General features: G+C 38.5%; 1 protein-coding gene across 1 annotated transcript in view; it reads left to right on the top strand.

Moving 5' to 3' along the window:
• Positions 1-19967, top strand: part of hhat (hedgehog acyltransferase) — a 31534-nt gene that overhangs the window by 4482 nt on the left and 7085 nt on the right. Inside the window, exons 8-11 of the mRNA XM_087802715.1 lie at positions 2012-2162; positions 7230-7265; positions 15330-15531; positions 16933-17077. Of these exons, the coding sequence (XP_087658841.1) occupies positions 2012-2162; positions 7230-7265; positions 15330-15531; positions 16933-17077 (534 nt within the window). The remainder of the gene's footprint in view (positions 1-2011; positions 2163-7229; positions 7266-15329; positions 15532-16932; positions 17078-19967) is intronic.

The following is a 19967-nucleotide window of genomic DNA, read 5'->3' as shown; positions in this document are numbered from 1 at the left end:
ACGGTTTGGATTGTTTTGACTCTTATTAGCCAAAGATATGTGTACTTCCTGTCAAGATCAGAGGCAGCTCCAGACATTTGCTGTCGTGTCACTTTTCCATTAATAATTCAGATCCTTATCCTTGATCCTCCCTGTGACTCGTCGCTCAGAAGTCCAGACTCCAGACTCAATATGATTTTTGTGAATCCTCGCCTTATTGGCTAGTAAAAAAATAAAGCACAGAGAAAGTCAGTGATGTGTTGTGATTATTGAAGGTCTCTGTGTTCCCTAAACTATCTGCAATACTTCAAATATTAAGAATATAAATCCAATTCATGAGCTGGACATTAAATGAAGTAAACTTTTCCCATTATTTAAGACTAAAATAAAATAATAAATACTGCTGTTTTCATTGTGTCATCAAATATAGTTTAATCTAAATTATGCAACATGAAAAATGTATACATTATATATTTCACCTCATTTAAATGTAATGCAACTTTCTTTTTAATGGGCACCTAATGTGAAAACTCTCCTGACTTATATTATTATACATGTTGTAAATGTTGAAGGCGTCCTCTTCAAAATGCAGGCGGTTATTTATCATGACTTTGCTTTGTTTTGAAGTTATTACTTAATTAAGTTCTCCCTCGTCTGAAATCTCGACCAAACAAGATTATGGTTTAAATTATACATTCTGACATCAGACTGGGGAAAAAACGTCCTCCCCTAGAAGCCTAAACACGCCCTTGTATTATCTATTGTTGTAGCATTCATTTATACAGACTACAACATTTACTTATCAGTTAAGAACCTACATGTTAATCGTGAAACAAAATAAATATTTATGTCAACATGGTGAGAGTTACTTCTGCCTTTAGGTGTTTTTGTAATGTGTACAATAAGCAGCAAATCTTATTTTTATTATTCGTTTTTAATGTACTAAACAGGAGTTTCAGGGCTGAGTTTGAGATTCACGTGAGTCCTTGAATGCAACTTGTGTTTTTGTGACCAATCACAGCAGAGTGGGCGTGGCTGCTTGGACGAGACTTCTTCTCAGCCAAAGCAGAGAATTCTAAGTGGGCGGGGCTTAAGCGTTTTTTCTAAAGTAAATATCTTTATTAAATGAGAGTTTTGTGTAAAAAGAAAATTATAAGTATAATAGAGGTCCTAGAACAATTTAAGAGACACTTAAATCAACACATTAGATGCCCTTTAAATACCGTATTTTCCGGACTATAAGTCGCTCCGGAGTACATGTCGCACCAGCCATAAAATTCATAAAAAAGAAGGAAAAAACATATATAAGTCGCACAAATCACACATTTTTGGAGGAAACTTATTTGATAAAATCCAACACCAAGAACAGACATGTCATCTTGAAAGACAATTTAAAATAAAAATAGAGGCAACAACAGGCGGAATAATTGTATGTCACGTTACATGACACAACTGAGAACATGCCTGGTATGTTGACATAACACATTAAGAGTTATTCAGAGAACTATAGCATAAATAACATGCTAAGAAGTTTACCAAACCATCCGTGTAACTCCAAATAACTAAAATCCAATGAAATCTTCATCCTCGGTGTCACTTTTAAACAACTAACTCCGGAGGTAGAAGAAGCGGCGCTTCCTCTTCTACGTGGAAAATATCAACGCAGGCCTAGAGCGCCCTCTTGCGGTTTAGTGTGAAAATAACAAGTGAAATGATATACCAGTGATAATGTGTTAATAATTTCACACATAAGTCGCTCCAGAGTATAAGTCGCACCCCCGGACAAACTATGAAAACAACTGCAAATTATAGTCCGGAAAATACAGTACTTTATTGTACCTGAAGTCGACACCTTTCTTCTAATAAGTTTTTCATGTATGGTTTTTATTTTTCAAGTTTTCTATTGACTTTTCTTTTGTAAATTCAATTTTCATTCCCACTCTATGTCACAGGAGGGTTTGTTGTCAGACTGGTGTTAAAATGTAACCGTTAATGAAGCAACAACACAATTAACACGTTCGATTCATTCCAGGTGGTCTCGCTCTCGCCCTGGTCCAGTTCTTTTACGTCAAGTACCTGGTCTTGTTCGGGCTGTCTTCCATGCTGGCCACCCTGGACGGGTTGACTCCCCCGACTCTGCCGCGCTGCGTCAGCATAATGTACAGCTTCACTGGGATGTGGAGGTGAGAAAATAAAAGTGTGTTATTCCTCATGCAAAGTGATCCGTGCACAGACGCTCCCGTCTTCTTCTATCGGGCGCCGCTGACGACACATCTGCCGTGAAAGCGGACGTTCCGTGTTCTTGTAAAGCTTTTAGGACGGAAATAATGTTTAATGTACGAGATGACTCTTCAAATTTACTTGTACTTTTCAGACGTAATGTTTTAAAAAAGCATGAATAAATGAGCGTTACACACATTTCTACAAATGTGCATGAATATTAATGAAAACATGTATAAAATAATGTTTTTAAGAATGATTCTTGACACGCACCATCCATTTAATGACTAAATCACTGAACAAAGTTGATATTCATGAGATGTTCCCTCACCTTTTTTGAACCTGCGGACCAGTTAAATCTTTCAGGACCAACACTAAGATCAGAACAGTAAAAATAATTAATAGAAAGTAAGTAATATTTGTAGAGCACTTTTCTAGACCAGGGTCACAAAGCGCTTAAACAATCAAAACAATACTCAATAAAATATATACTTTAAAGGTCAAGATAACACTTAGACAATCACAGAGTCTCAGAGAATCAAGGAAAAACTCGAATAAAAGTGTCTTGAGATGTTTCTTGAAGGAGTCAGTAGATCATCAAACACAGATGTTTCTTGAAGGAGTCAGTAGATCATCAAACACAGATGTTTCTTGAAGGAGTCAGTAGATCATCAAACACAGATGTTTCTTGAAGGAGTCAGTAGATCATCAAACACAGATGTTTCTTGAAGGAGTCAGTAGATCATCAAACACAGATGTTTCTTGAAGGAGTCAGTAGATCATCAAACACAGATGTTTCTTGAAGGAGTCAGTAGATCATCAAACACAGATGTTTCTTGAAGGAGTCAGTAGATCATCAAACACAGAGATGGTTCCAAAGCTTAGGAGCAACAGTCTGGAAGGATTTCTCTCCTCTGGTCCGGAAGTTCAGGAACCATCAGTAGATTCTGATCCACAGACCTCGGAGCCCGAGCTGGGGTGTAAGTCTGGATCAGATCACTGATGGAAGGTCTGACCATGAATATATCTGAAAGTAAAAAACAGAATTTTAAAGTTCATCCTGAAAGAAACTGTCAGCCAGTGAAGAGTTTGAAGGAGAAATGTGAGTTCTTCTACTAGAGCGGCTCAGAATTCTGGCTGCAGAGTTTTGTATGAACTGCAGGCGAGAAGATCCTTCTGGTTTAGACATGAAAACAAACTGTTACAATAGTCCAGACGAGAAGATACATACACATGGATTACAATGTTGTGACATCATTTTCCTAAATTTAGAGATTTTTCTCAGTTGAAACAGTTTCTGGTCAGTTTTCTTCAGTGTTGAACTAGAGACATGTCTTTATCAAATACAACACCCAGGTTTCTCAGGCTCAGTTTGACAGACTGACCTAAGTCACCCAAGTACTGACTCAACCCTGGAATCTAATCATCAGGAACAATCACCAAAGTTTCAGTTTTGTCCACATTTAGCTGCAAAGTGTTTTCACTCAACCATTGTTTGATTTCTAGCTAACAATTGACTAAGTTTAGCCTCTCGGGCTCAACATCTTTAGACAGTTCTACATTATTGGTGCAGCTGTGATTAGTTTGCTGGACAGCACTGAGAAGGTTTTTAATAGATGACTCCTCATGCAATGTAAGGTTTTGGTTTCAAATTAATGGACAATTGTAGCTTTATTAGCAATTAGCTTTAGTTTGTGCATAAACAACAACAACAACACTGTCATGAATAAAACCCTCATGTAGTCAGAACACAACGTGTAGTAACTCTTCACCCAAACCTTGTACGATGGTTCTCGGTCGGACGTCCAGATCCTCTGGTGTCCTTGATACCAAGAACCTTCTAACATGAGTGTTTATCGCAGGTCAGCAATCAGGTCTCAGGTCCGGTCATCAGTAGCAATCAGAGCAGGAGGCCACTTGAACAAGAGTGACGTCCAAACATCACCGTTGACGAGAAAGTGTCGAGGAGCCTTTTTCTTCTTTTTCTCAGCGGGTCAAGTGCATTGTGGGAATATCTGCACGTCTTAATGTGACACACCTTCTGTGAGGACGGCAACTTGTGACCTTTCTGTGTGGTGTTTGTATGTTCTTGTGTTGTGTGGGTTTACTCCGGGAACTCTGGTTTCCTCCCACAGTCCAAAAACATACAGAGGTTGATTGATAAATTGCCAGTAGGTATGAGTGTGTGAATGCTTGTTCACCTTTGTGCGTCCTGCAAAAGACTGGTGTCCTGTCCAGGGTGTCCCCTGCCTTTGGCTTGAATAGACTGGGATAGACTCCAGCCTCCTACGCGACCCCCATAAGGCAATAAGCGGCAGAAAATGAATGAATACATTTTATTAACATTTTTTTGTGTGTAGAGATTTTTCACAGTCGGTGGAAAAAAGCATTTTTATTAATCATGATTATATTGAAAATGCAATTCATCACCCAGCCCTAGTATTGATTCTAATCAATGAATTGGGAAAGATTGACCAAAAACTGAGAACAATCTCTAAACTCAGGAAAATGTTGTCAAAACATGATCTGGATCTTATAATCCATGTGTATTTTAGGCTATTTTAACAGTTTATTTTGGTGTCTGAACAAGGAGGATCTGTCTCGCCTGCAGTTGATAGATAACTCCAGAATTCTGAGCTGCTCTAGTAGAAGAACTCACATTTCTTAAAACTCTACTGACTCCTTCAAGAAGCATCTTAAAACCTTTTTATCTGTGCTTTTCCCTAATTTCTGGGACTCCTGTGTTTTAGTCTTATGTTGTCTTGGCATTTTAACTTTGTATGTATTTTTAACTGTGTATTGTTTTGATTGTTAAAGCGCTTTTGACCCTGGTCTAGAAAGATCTTTACAAATAGTTACTTACAGTCCAGGAGGATCTTGGTCCTGGTCTCCCAGCAAACTAAAAAGGACAGTTGATTTTGTGGTGGTGGAAAGAGAGGTCGCAAGATTTTCAGTGGTGCATACTGTAGTAAACTGTTGGGCTTTTACCAAAAACATTTTGGAAACATTTGGAAAAATACACCTTTTTATGAATTTTTGACGCTGCCTCATGAGTCTGCTTCCTACAACTAATACATGTTGGTTTTATCCAAGTGGTTCTGAAGCGGGTCAACTGGACTGTGTGGAGTTCTAGGAAGATGTCTCATCCGAGTCAGATCCAAGTGAGCTGGTGTGAGGAGCAAGTATTTATCCTGCTCGGAGCAGTGACGGCTGCAGAGGAAAGATGGTTTGAAAGAAGAGTTAAAGAAGCCATCTTCACTGGGCTGCAGAGTCCTCCTCTCAAAAGAGGTGGGGGGTCTCGGGGAAAACCTCTCAGCCACTTACAACGCAGTGCCGAGCTCTCTCTCTAGTAAAACCTCCAAAACTGTGATCATGTAATGGTCACACCTCCCTCTCTAGGTGATAATGACTCTCACCAGGTCTACCAGCAGCGTGGGTTTCAGCCCACATATGGATTCCAAATCTTCCCCATTTCCTTCTGTTCCGGCCCCTCGCAGGATAAATACTGGCCCCTGACTCCAGCTCACTTGGAGCTGATGAGGAGAAAAGCTTCCTAGAACTCTACAAGGTCACCTTTGAACCTCCTGGATGACCTGGATGAATGAGATGTTGACATGTTGGTCTTATATGATGATTATTTGTTGCATCTTATCACATTAGCCTGACCATGGATAAAAAAAATGATTTAAGATCCTATCGAAACAAGAATCACATTCATCAAAGGATAAAACCTCCATGTTTTTATGAAACTGCAGCGACAGCTGTGCTGTGTCTCAAATCACATACTTCTCTTAGTGTACTAGGAGTTAGTGTGCATCAGGATAGTGTACGTACTAACTAGTAACTAATTCTCCACAGATAGTATGTCTCAAATCAAACTCTGCTGCTACACACTAACAGGAAATGACGCGGTAGCTTCTTCTTCTACTACTATTTAACGATGGTTGCAACCAGCTGTAGGAACACTATCGCCACCTGCTGGCAGCACATTTTGCAAGTTTGGAAAAAGAAGTAAAGAAAAAATATGAGAATCAAAATATTCGCCAGATATTTAAGCTGGTATCAGCAGCGAAGACGTGTCATCCTCGTACTGATGCTGAAAATACACCTGTATATACCTGTATACACAAGTATATGAATATATATACATTTATATATATGACGTAACTTCCGTTTACAACGTCACTAAGATGGAGTCGTTTAGTGTAGAAAGTGTCCATCGATCCATTCTCAGTTTTGTGGGCGTTTTAGTGACAATTTAGTGTGTATGGAGCACTACATTTACATACTAAGAATTGAGACGCACTAAAAATACTAACTTTGAGTACACAAGTATGTGATTTGAGACACAGCACTGGTTCGTGGTCATGTTGTGTCTGATGAGGGATCAGGAGGTTCTGAGCTCAAACTAAAGGCGTCACAATGGCTTCAGATAATGAAAGAGCGTCTTGATGAGGACGATCAAAGCGCCGAGTCGAGCAAGTGGGGAAACAAGAAGAAGGATAAATTCAATTTCCTCCCCTTAAATATTTCAGTGAGTCTTCATCCTAATTTCAATATTAAATATTCACCGTTTTGTGATTAACGACAGACTCCAGGCAAAGATTTGCAAATGTACTTTCAGTTCATCTAATAAAAACCTGCTCAGGGAAATGATGGATTCGGCATTTTTAAGGGCATATTTATGTTAATGAAGTAGTTCATATGGAGTTCATTTTTATTCCGGATAAAATGCGTGGTCAGTCCTCTGGACGGCCGGCCTGCTGACCACTACTGTCCTCTGTGTGCTGAGCTGGTCAACACCACTGATGGAATGCATAAAACTGTTGGACGTTTACAGCTGAATTTATAGGGGGCGCTGTGATGGTTGACGGCTTTTAACAAAAAATGCATTTTTCTAATCTTCTGGATAACAAAAGCGCTGACGCGCAGATGCAGCCTCGTCTTTCACGAGCTCCTCGTGCTCAGGTGTTACATTGTCATGCAAATGTGCAGAAGTCTGATGCGTTTTCTTTTCTTTTCACTCACAGGCATTTTGACAAGGGTCTGTATCGGTGGCTCATCAGGTAAGAGGCTCTCCCTCAGATGGGAATACTTACTTTCACATGCTAATCTCAGATGAGATGATGAATGTGCTCCGTGGTTCAACATAACTGAAATAATATACGCTTTGATTTGAGCAAACATAGTGTATGACAGGCTAATTTAAACCAGTGTCACGTCCACGGATGCTTTAATGTCTGTCTTGTGATCCACAAAACTCAGGATGTTCAGTTGGAAGCACAACACATACCATTATGACCACCTGGAAGATACTTAGCGAGCGTAAGAGCTGAGACATCTGTTCATGTGGCCCAGCAGATGGTTTGCTCAGAGTAGAGATATACGTCACTGACATTATGGATATCAACAATTATACAGAGACATAACTGTCAAACTGAGTTTAAAGATGACGATCGCTTGAGAAAGGATTCAGAACATGAAGGTCATCAAGATTAAAACGTCATCAGAGTCATAGTTCTTTTGGAAAATGTACATTTTGTTTTGTTAAAATATTTTAAATCCCCCAGATTTAAAACCTTTTGTCGTGATTTCTTCCTAAAAGTCAACTCTTAATTATAACGTATATCATTTGACCACAGCGGCAGAATATATTAAATCAATTTGCCTTTATTCAGCATTTTAAGTTTATTGTGCTGCAGGTTATGATGATAATGAATTAAAATCATTAGACTTCATAAAAGAAAACGCACACAGTGGTAGCCGGTGCTGGTCGGCTACACAAAATTACTCGTTCTGTATAAATCCTCACGATTTATACACGACATTAATCAAACAATTAGTAATAATTTATTACTTCCTCCTTCAAGTTAATAATGTGTTGGCCATTTTCTGGTGCTTTTCTAGTTTTTAGTCACACATTTAGAATGTGACATTTTTGGAATATAAGTTTTATATTTGAGGGAAAAGATGGATGGATGGATGGATAAACTTTATTGATCCCTCTGGAGGTCTCCTTCGGGAAATTCATGAGATTCATGAAACAAGAAGAACAAAGAGCAATAAAAGAACAAGATGACACAATCTAAGTATAAAGAACATAGATCAAATAAAAATAACAAAGAAAATGATACAAAGATTAACACAGAATAGAATCATCTTTTCACTTCTGCCCCAAACTCAGAATTAAACAATCTAATATCACGAGGAATGAATGAGTCCCTGAGTCTATTAGTGTTGCATCATGGGAGGAGCTCAGCTAATTACAGGCTTGAAATAGTCAAATGACAAACGGATCATCCAATTTATGGAGAGAAAAGAAAACCATGTTGGGTTCATCGCACAAAAGACAAGGAAAACCACACATTACAAAATCACGAAAAACAACCGAATTCAGAATAAAATAAACAAAATTATACATGCTAATATTTTGTCATTTGTTTTGCAATAGTCTATAAATGAATATTGTTTTAATAACAGACTGTAAGTATAAATCGGGCTCCGTCATAGTCTACGTGAGACGGTGAAAAGAAACATTGACATTTTATGAATAATAGATTTGGAGAATAAAATTAAACTGGCTTCTCTGTTTGGGGTAAAAAATGAGTTTAAAAAGAAAAAAAAAAGCACTTTATGGGGATTCATGTCTCGGCAGGAGTTCAGTTTTTAGCCACGATGTATACGTAACGAGCTGGTACTGAACTAAGGGGTGCGACGCTCACTTTCCCAATGTTGTCACTGCATTGTTCGCTTCACTTAATATATTTTGGCAACGAGCGTGTCGACCAATAAATGAGATTACAAGTGTTTACTATGTGTTAATGGCACTGGCGCCCCCGGAACACTGCAGCAGCTGCATGTCATCACCATAAACAAGCTGCATTTGCATGTGAAGCTTTCTCATGATTATGAGGTGGAGGCTCCTCTGTGCCGCTGCAGATCCAGGACCCCGAGGGCAGAACCGGGTTCTGTTTATCATGTGCATACGTAATGGAACTATTGTGCGTTGCCTCACTTGTACTTGGGACAATTCACATTAGAGCTCGTTTTTAATGATGCACACCGAGGCTGAGCGGAGCCTTCTGGGAGTTTGTGATCTTCCTGGTCGACACGGATGCTACGTTGTGGCGCCGCGGTCTGCAGAGGACGCGCTCTGAAGACGCACCAGGACGCTTCCTCATTTGTTAACATTGTGATGAATTACAGGGTCTGTCGCGAGAGTTTCATGGTCTTAAAGGTGTGCGAGTGTGTGTGCACTAGATAAAATATGAAATGTAAGTCGGGGACAAAGGTTTGCTTTAGTAAATAAAAACTATAAATATGTATAAATGATATATTATTATGTTAAAAAACACATTTTAACTAAATAATACAGTTCTGAAGAGAGAGAGGAGTCAGTTCAGGTGGATTATGACTTATAAAGATGATAATCCTCCTTATTTATTAAGTATGGTTCCTTGCATTTAACAAAATGAGCTGAAATTCCAGAAATATTCTTCTAAATACGTATGGTTTACATGTCAAATTTGACTTGTTTCAATTTTCAAGAGGGTCTTTTTGTCCCCCTCTGTGCCCCCTAACGCTTAGAGAGGAGCCTCCATTCTGAGAAATCTACTTTTCTGAGTATGTATTTCAAATTTAGAAATATTTTAGATTTAATCTGGGGCTGTGTCTCAAATCAAACTCTGCTGCTACACTCTCACAGGAAATGACTCGACAGCTTCTTCTTCTACTACTTTTTAACACTGATTGTCGTTGAAACACTATCACTGACACTTGACAACACTTTTATCCAATTGAAACAAGTTATTAAGTTATGTTTCATTGTGTTATTACCGTTGTTGTGTTGTTTTGTGTTAAAATTAGTGTTATTTTCGAGACATTTACGCTTCAGTTTAGCTTCATCTACGTCACTAAGATGGAAGACTTGGAGGGTGGAAAGTGTCCATCGATCCACACTCAAATTTCTGGACTTTTGAGTGCTCCTTGCCCACTACATGTTTACACACTGCTCATCAGGATGCACTTTTGCACTCAAAATATGAAGTTTGAGTGCAGAATGTGCTTATATATTTTTGACACACCAGTCTTCTGCTGCTCTTAGGCTCCATTTCCCTTGACCTGATCTAGTTGCCCCCCTGTCCCCCCCAAAACCTCCAGTGAGAGTTCATGAGTCTACTTGCTATTTTTCCAGCAATTTTGTCTTGCAGTGTGAGTCTATGAGACGGTTGTGTTAGATGTAGAGAGTCACAAACACACTGACGTACCATTTCATATAGAAGACTAGTATTTAATAGTCCACTCGTCACGTTCATATGCGACAAAATGTTAAAAGTTAAAACTGTAATATCTTGTGGCGAATGAGTACATTTGCATCTGGCAGTGTAGAAGTAGTGAAATGGAGTCAATCCTCGACCGTAATTGTAATCGTACACCTTTTAAAGCACCCACCGCCCACTGCACCTTTAGATCCCTGAGACCACATTCACCGAGATTCCCGTATTTAAATGCAAATGAAAGTTTCTATTTGAGTCCCGCGTCCACTGGAAACACTTTTTTTCAGGTGCTTTAATGGCACCGCCGGCAATTATCCATCGCAAACGCTCGACGATACCCCTGACACACAATCCCATTCCTTCCGCACAAAGTGCTTTTAAGGAGGTTTTAACGCGGCGGCGAAATCTTGCTGAAATTGTCTGAAGAGCGGCGGATGAGTGTGGAGGTGTTAAATGATGTGATCTACATGAGTCACTGACACTCGGTCTCCCGGGGAAGCTAAGTGGCTGCGGCGCCGTCCATTAGCATCTCCACGCTCGTGTGCGACCACGACCTGGGCTCGTGCGCTTCAGCGTGTCTTAAAGCAGCCGTAAACTGCTGTGTATCTCCTCACACCTTTACTGTTAAACACAACAAGTAATAAACCCTGAATAATCTGAAAGCACCCTGTGACTTATATATATATATATATAAATATATATATATATATATATCACAGTGGGGCTCTTTAGGAAGATAATGCTATTAAAATACTCCATAAATCTTAAGATTAAATACCAGGCAACTGTGCATTTATATTTCTGGGTATATCAGGAGCTAATTCATCAAGATATGTGTGGTTGGATGAACTGAATAGTGAATACTAGCAAACAATTCTAATGTGGAAGACTCTAAACCTTAAATTATGTGTTTTCAGTGCTTATCTTCTGACAATAAGAGTTTGAAACTGTTGAATTATTCACTATATTGACCCCAGAGGATAATCCTAAAGCCTTTTTCTTAGAATAAATTACAAATTTATATTAAAAAAAACAAAGAACAATTGATTCCTAGTACTTTTCTGTTTAGTAAACTTTTTGGTTAGGAAAGAGTTAGTCATATGGGTTGAAAAAAGGAAAGAAAATAACATTTTCATTAACAAATGTCAAGTTTAAGCAGGTATTAAAAACAAGTTCTACAACGTTCTCATCCCTAGTGTTGTCTCCGGGTCAAGACGATCGACCTTCACCACTGCTGGTGATTTTTTTTGCAACACTTGCAAAAATGGGGAGAATATAAAAACCCATCTTGCTCTCAGGCGACTGTACTGTGCGAGTCGATCCATGGCTTCAGAACATCGACTGGTTGAATTAAATATTGCAATGTTTAATTTATTTTTATGGGAAAATTTAATTTGTTGCTCTTGAAAAGTTTCATTAAAATAAATGAATATTTTCTAAATAAATGGGGTTTTTTTTAGTTTGATTCCAATTATTATGAAAGAAGCTTTTTAATCAATGTTTTAATTTGTAGCTTTTTTCAATATTTTAAACATTTTAAGTATTTCAATTCATTATAATTACTGGTTTAACATAATAACCAGTAAGTGCCAGCAGACGATACCAAAAGAGGACCAAACTACTTTTAGTAGCCAATCATGCGACGTGTAGACGATCACATGACAACACATAGTGCCTCAATTTAGGTATTTTCCTGACGAACAGAAACATCTCATGGTCACCTGTGGTTTCTGAGGCCAAATGATTTAAGAAAGTACATATACTCTGACAGTCAGAGCAGGTTTTATAAGAGTGTGTTTCCATGTGTTCGCTCCACTACGTCTCTATTGCTCACTTGATTAATTAGACGCCGTTCTCATCTTTTGGAGTCGCAGGTTCAAAACCCGAAACCTTTTTCCAGCAATGTGTCAGGATGAGTTTGTATTTAGTGAAACGGCTTTTTAATAGTTAGGTGAAAAGGTGGGATTTTTAATGAAGACAACTTTTTCACAGGAAAAGCCAATATAATTAAAATTAAATAGTTTAAAAAGATGATTCTTTTTTCATCTTGCATGTTAGCATGTTAGCATGTTAGCTTACACAGATTATTACAGCTGCAAAGCCTTATGCTTTAAGTGTGACAGTAACACAATTTGACACATTCTCACGACACACTCCAACACTTCCCACGCTTGTATCCGTCCACGCAATACTCTTCTTCTTCTTTTCATCATGGTAAACTTTGGTCCTCTTTGCGTAAATCCAGCCAATCACAGAATGTATCACGCTGTATTAACCAATCAGAAGCAACATCAGCATCGTACAGCGTCTATCTTTCGTAACTGCACAACTACACACAACACAAAGTCAACGTGACTTAACAACATTTTAACACGACAGCGCTGACATCATACAGCGGTCAAGCAGTCACTTCAATCAATAATCATCCAAATACTTGCTCAGCTTCACGGTTATTTCCTTAAACGCCGTCAAAAAGTAGTGAATTAACGCACAGCTTTCAAAATAAGAGCATTGAATCAGCGGTGACTCCTGTGTTATCCTTTATTATCAGAACCATACTCTGAAAAAGCTGTTTGTTATTCATCTATTTATTTTAGCTAATATTCATTATTTTGTAACATACCTATTGATTATTGGATGTTTAAAATACGTTTAGATTATAGTAATAGGTTCAATTCAGCTCATTTATTTCTGAAAATTGTTGATTAATTCATATTATTTTGGCTGTGATCATATATGTCGGTGTCAAAGATGATGTTTATGTTGTTATAAATCAACAATTACGATGAGTGACTGCCTGAGATCTCGTTGAGAAGATATAAGTACTGTCCAACAAAATATCATAACAATTCATTGTAGACTTGATCATTACATCATCATATTTAACCCAAAGATGACGGGTTTATGATGCTATAGGTGGCACTGAGGGGAGGATGTGAATTTTTTGCCAAGCAGATCTCACTCTCGGAACTGTTGGAACTTGGCAGCCCTGGAACATGAAGAGGCTTAACTTCTGCAGTCACACATCTCGGGTTCAGGTGGTCGTAATGTTTCCACCTAAGCAAGAAAATATATTAGAACGTATCTGTGGTCAGCGTCCCTCACCTCCTGGTGTGTGTGAATATTCATCTTTTTACGCATGATATTTCAATAAATTGATTCTTCAGGTGTAAATCCTGGCTCGTCCTCTTCCCCTCCATCTGCTCCGGCTCCGACTTTCATCCTCCGGCCGCCGCTCTATTTAAAGCCTCCAATATTCTGGCTCATCTTTCAGGGACATTGATTAGCCACAGGGAGGCGGCGGTAATGAGTGGCCGGCTCCCAGCTCGCCTGGATGTTTGTCTCTAAGTGTGATGGAGCGATGTGAGGCGCCCGAGACGCTCTGGGAGGAGCCGGGGCGTCCGACGGTATCGGGGAGCATTTCTCTTCATGCCACGCTGCACATCCGTCAATGATCGCCGCGATGTTGCTCTTTTTCCAGCAGCAGATCACTTTGCTGCTTCGGAAGATTATTTAACCAAATATAACAAATATAGCCACACATAGAGATTTAAAGTGGGATAATACATCTATTTTCTGATTTTAATTATAGACAACCAAGAGATTGAAACACAAAACATTTCATGATTCTGTTTTTTTTAATCATTTTAATGGCAGTGTTTTGGTTCCATGTGGTGCAGGCCTTGTTCTCTGCTGGCACATGAAGTATCACACAAATCATACTTCCTTTTTGTTAAACAAACGGCTTCTTAAATATTGTAAGTGTGAAAACCTTGAGCTAAACTACCTGCTGTTCGTCTGACAACACAACTTATTTTCTTTATCTTTAGCCACTCTTCACTTCAACCTTCCTAATCTCTTGAGCTCCTTGATCAGTCTATCCACTTGTCTTTCATTCTCTTCATCCATGATGGATGGATGGAGAGATGGTGAGTTAGATAGATGGATGGATGGAGAGATGGTGAGTTAGATAGACTGATGGATGGATGGAGAGATGGTGAGTTAGATAGATGGATGGAGAGATGGTGAGTTAGATAGATAGATAGATAGATGGCGAGATGGATGGATGGAGAGATAGATTGACCGATGGATGGATGGATGGATGAAGAGATGGATGGAGAGATGGATGGAGAGGTAGATAGATGGATAGAGAGATGGTGAGATAGATAGATAGATAGATAGATAGATGGATAGATAGACTGTATTTATCCCTGACATCTCCTTTTGGAAATTAGGTTGAATGAGTCCCTGAGTCCATTAGTGTTGCATCAGGGGAGGAACATTTGTGCAATATATCCTTCTGTCTTGCTTTAAAGCCTCTGCAGTTCACATTGTTGTTGATGTTTTTGATCAAGATAACCTGCTGCATGTCCATCTCTCTCTCCTGAATGATCTATTCTCTCTATATTTACACAAAAAAGTTAAATTTCTTCACAAACATGGAGGTATGAGAGTCTCATAAAAATGTTAAGATCATGATCACTGTTTTCCTTTTGTATATATTTGTGACCCATTACAATATATATTTAACGTTAGCTTCTTAGCTGTTGTTTAAACATTTAAAATAAATACACAATAATAAAAATAACGCTTAAACAAAACAAATTGGTTGCTCACAATTTCACTTAAATGCATTAACATAACAGACACTTTTATTTGTGCAGGCTTTTCTTTGATCCTCCTGTGTTTGTCTCTTGATCTTTAAAGTATATATTTTATTGAGTATTGTTTTGATTGTTTAAGCGCTTTGTGACCCTGGTCTAGAAAAGCAAATATTACTTACTTACTTAAAAGTTAAACTTTGGTCCATATTTGAGTTTAACACCAACGAGAATAAACGGAACTTTCCTCCAGATACATCTATTCGCCTCTGGGTGGTTCCCGTCGTGGAGTTCTGTCAAAGATCTTCTCCAGTGCTCTGACGTTCGTGTTCGTCTGCTTCTGGCACGGAGGTCACACCTACATGAGGTACTGGGCCCTGATGAACTGGGTCGGGGTGATGGTGGAGACCGGATTCAAGTCCTTCTTCTGTCTTCCCTGCGTTCGAGCCCCCCTGGTGAGTCCGTGCCGTCAATAATAATAATAATAATGATAAATAAATAAGGAAATAGTTTCCAGATGGTAGAACCTTCACGTCACACATGAAGATTCCTGCTGTTCTTCTTTTGCTTGTGAATTTGTTGACGTGATTAAATTAAGTCCCGCTGGAGCTGAAGAGAAAGCGGTCAAGTCGGATTTGTTGAGAATTGTGCTCGAGGGGGGTCTACAGTAGGTACAGTGGACCACCGACTGGTCCTGCTGTCACGTCTAATTACTGTGTGGGCGTGTGTGAAGCAAGTTTGTGAACTTCCTGCACCACTGGACCTGAGCATGGACTCGATGTTATTCTCATCTTTAAATCCATCTTTATCCAATAAAGATAAAACAATTACATTTGTTATCGGGCCTTTGGGTCACCTTGACCCTGAAACAACACATGGATACAACAAACACATTTATTTTCGGGCCTCCGGGTGACCTTGACCCAGAGATAACACAACGGTTATGGTTAAAAAAGATGAAGTGTACTTTAGTTTATAAATATACCTTGACTGGTTTCTTCATGCTCCTCTGTGGTGCTTTGAACAAGTTTGTTTTATCAATTACTTAAAAACCGTTGAAGAAAAGTGCATTTGTGACATGTTTATATTAAAATAATATTTAAAAAGTTGTATAAGATGTAACAAAAATGACTTTTCTTCACGAGGGAAAACCATGACTCAACCGGAATACGGAAGAATTGTTGAGAATTTAAGATAAAATATTGGTCTGTTTCTATATATTTTGTTAAAATATTAGGTTATTTCAACAAGGCAATTATTTGGAAGACCCTGTATTTACCACTTCACCTATAGGTTTTTATATTTGGAAATGTATATCTTAAGAAGTATATCAGTGCCATCAGAATATAGCATGGTTCAAGTAAACAATTGAACCTTTTGAAACTTGGAAAGTTTTTGTTCTTTTTAAGCTTTTAACTCTTGTGTTAGCTCAGGGTCAAGGTGACCTGAAGGTCAAGGTGAACGACAGCCCAGGCTTCCATAAATACATAAGCAGTGCTGGAGGTTGTTCACCTTTGACCCTGAGACAATGCAAGGGATAATATTGTATTTAAAAAGCTACGTATTGAAAAAAAAAAAGTTGTTGAATTATTAAAAATATTAAACTCTAAACATATTCATTCACTTATATATTTAATGTTTTTTTTATTTAAAAAAAAGAACTTCTCAATATACCAATTATTTAATTCAGTTGTCAGATTTAATTTAATGAAATTAAATTCAGTACCATCAAATTCAATGGTTCAATATAGAAATAATTGGATTCAATGGTCATATTATCAATGAGTTTCACTAGTTAAGTGTTTTATGTTATTATATGTTATTATCCAGCTTCAGCTCGTCTTCTGTCCCTGCAGGAGCGACACGTCTCGGCGCCGACGAGGAGGCGATGCCTCGCTTTCCTCTCTTCCTTCTCCACCGCTCTGCTCATCCTCTCTAATCTGGTGTTCCTGGGTGGGATTCATGTTGGCAGGATCTTCTGGAAGAGAGTCTTCCTTCAAGGTACAGCGTCTTGTGCCGCTCTCTCTGGGATTCACTCGTATATTTCCAGCTCGAACATCCACTTTTCATGAATGTCCAAATCCCTTCACGGCAGAAAATGACTTGTTTTTTGGGGATGTTCTGAGGAGGTGGCGGGTTATTGTTCTACATCTGCTTCAGTAGCAGTGCCAGTCGCACCACTGTCTGTTTGTGGAGGGTTTGTTACCCACAGCAAGATGGCAGCCGATGCCGAGGCCTGTCTACACATGATAAGCTCTCAGCCGGCGGAGTGCTGACTCAGCTCTATGCAGATAAGGGCACGGTATGATTTACAGTATTTATTTAAGATAGCGGTCAAACTTGATGGATTGATATACAAACTAAAACAAAGAGCCAAGTGTGTGAGCAAACACTTGACTTTAAAGAAGTTTTTTTGTGTTGAATCATCAAACTCAGATTTTTTTTTTCATCTGTTTAATTCCACTCACACCACTAATCCAAGTGAATAATCCAATATTTGATGGATAGATGGATGGATGGATAGATGGATGGATGGATGGATTTATAGATAGATTTATAGATTTATTGATGGATGGATGGATGGATGGATTTATAGATAGATTTATAGATTTATTGATGGATGGATGGATGGATGGTCTATAGATTTAAAGATGGATGGATGGATGGATGGATTTATAGATAGATTTATAGATTTATTGATGGATGGATGGATGGATGGATGGTCTATAGATTTATAGATTTAAAGATGGATGGATGGATGGATGGATTTATAGATTTAAAGATGGATGGATGGATTTAAAGATGGATGGATGGATTTATAGATAGATTTATAGATTTATTGATGGATGGATGGATGGATGGTCTATAGATTTATAGATTTAAAGATGGATGGATGGATGGATGGATTTATAGATTTAAAGATGGATGGATTTATAGATAGATAGATTTATAGATGGATGGATGGATGGATGGTCTATAGATTTATGGATGGATAGATAATAGATGAATGGACGGACTAGATCTTTGTATATTTGTTAGGACACTGAAAAGAAGAAACATATCTCACAAGAGTATCATTTAAGAGCTTATATCGAGATATTCAACATAGTTTTATTGAGTCTCTGGCAGCACCTGACTGTGCTCTGACTCCAAGTCCTCCTCCCCAGGGTGCCTTCAAGGTGTCTCATCATATGGGAAGGGTCTCCAGGTATGACAGACTTGTCAAAGATTGATTTTACTGCAAGTCACTTGGGAGAAAAGAGGCGTTAAAACACGACAACGACGGTTGTTAACATTGAGATCTATATATACTGTATATATATATATATATATATATATATATATTAAAGTGTAGTCCAGGCTTGTAACCATCGTGTAACTGGTTACATATCGGAGATGCCTGATCTCTTTCTTCTCACCACTAGAACACCTTCTAATCCCATTACATCAACCCCTACTACTACTAATCAGACAAAACATATTCTCTTATACTCACTTCAGAAAGGTACTAAATCATCGCCAACATTACTCATAAATTACAGAAATTCATTAAACGCTCACATCCGTAAATCAACTTCAAGTGACGCAACACTGGCTTAATTTCATTTTCTTAAGGTTTCAGGCAAGATTATAACCTTCTACAAATACTTTACACCTCGCTCAGGTGAAACTCTCTCAAACTTTTCAAACCCTGTTCAACCCTTGTGTTGTCTCTGGGTCAAAGTGACCCGGTTGTTGAAAACCAAATGTATTTGTGGTATCCCTTGTGTTGCCTCTGGGTCAAGGAACGACCTCCACCACCTTGACCTCGACCCCGAGTCAACTCACGGGATAAACATTGACATTTGTTTTCGGGCCTTTGGGTCACCTTGACCCTGAGATAACGCAAGGGATAAGTAGAATAAACACTTGACTTTTGACACTTTTGTTCACAAAAGCTTATAAATCGTTGCTGTCAATGTCTTGCATCTCATGACCAGTAGTGGGCGACACTAGGGTTCCAGAACCACGACTCGTGTAGTAAAACCACGTAAGGTGTGAACACGTTACAAGAGTTGGTGTAAAAGAAGTAAGAATTCTGGCAGATCCTTGTTAAAAGTGCGTAACCAAAACATGTAAATAAATATATGTCCAATAAATAATATTTTTTAAATTGACATTTATCAATAAATGTTCATGATGTGATTCCAAAGAAAAAGATTCATTCAATAATAGTTAGTTTATTGAGTATTTTTACTACTAGAAAACTAGTGACTCATGATCTTCAGAAATAGCAGCTTCATCTCCATTGCTGACTCTAGTAAAAGAGACTTTGGTAAATAAATAAGCAGACTCCAAAAATATGAAGCCTGTGTTTAAAAATATTTTCTTCAGTGAATTATTTAGAGACGGAGGAAACACTAAACTAGATCTCGGTTTGACTCGCTCAGTTCTTCTTCAGAAAAGATAAAATTGAACAAGATGATGAGCTTCATCGTGTATTCATGATGGTGTCAGATATCAGATGGAAACAAAGCGTTAGACGTGAAGATCTTCCTCTGTGTGAGGACTTCATTAACATCAGATCAATGATCCTGGATCAGCTTCTCTGATCTGTGGCCGCGGAGGCGTCGTTAAACTCTGACCTTAAAGCAGCTTCAGATAACAAGACTGTGCACGTGCACGTGCGCACGCCTGTGTTTACACCTCGCAACAACCTCCTTATTCAGCAAAACTATTCACTTCTGCATCTACCCTGGAGGTACTGATACTATTGTTGATTATACGGATCATATAACTTATGATGTGTTGATGAAGCTTCATGAAACAGTGTCATTATCTTCAGAGTCCACTAGATGGTAGTGATGTGTTGATGAAGCTTCATGAAGTCTGTTGTTGTGATAGTGTAGTA

This window comes from Callionymus lyra, chromosome 11 (assembly GCF_982586985.1).
Source record: "Callionymus lyra chromosome 11, fCalLyr1.hap1.1, whole genome shotgun sequence".
NCBI lineage: Eukaryota > Metazoa > Chordata > Actinopteri > Syngnathiformes > Callionymidae > Callionymus > Callionymus lyra.
The sequence above is the reverse complement of the archived record's forward strand: the minus strand, read 5'-3'. Positions and strand labels throughout refer to the sequence as shown.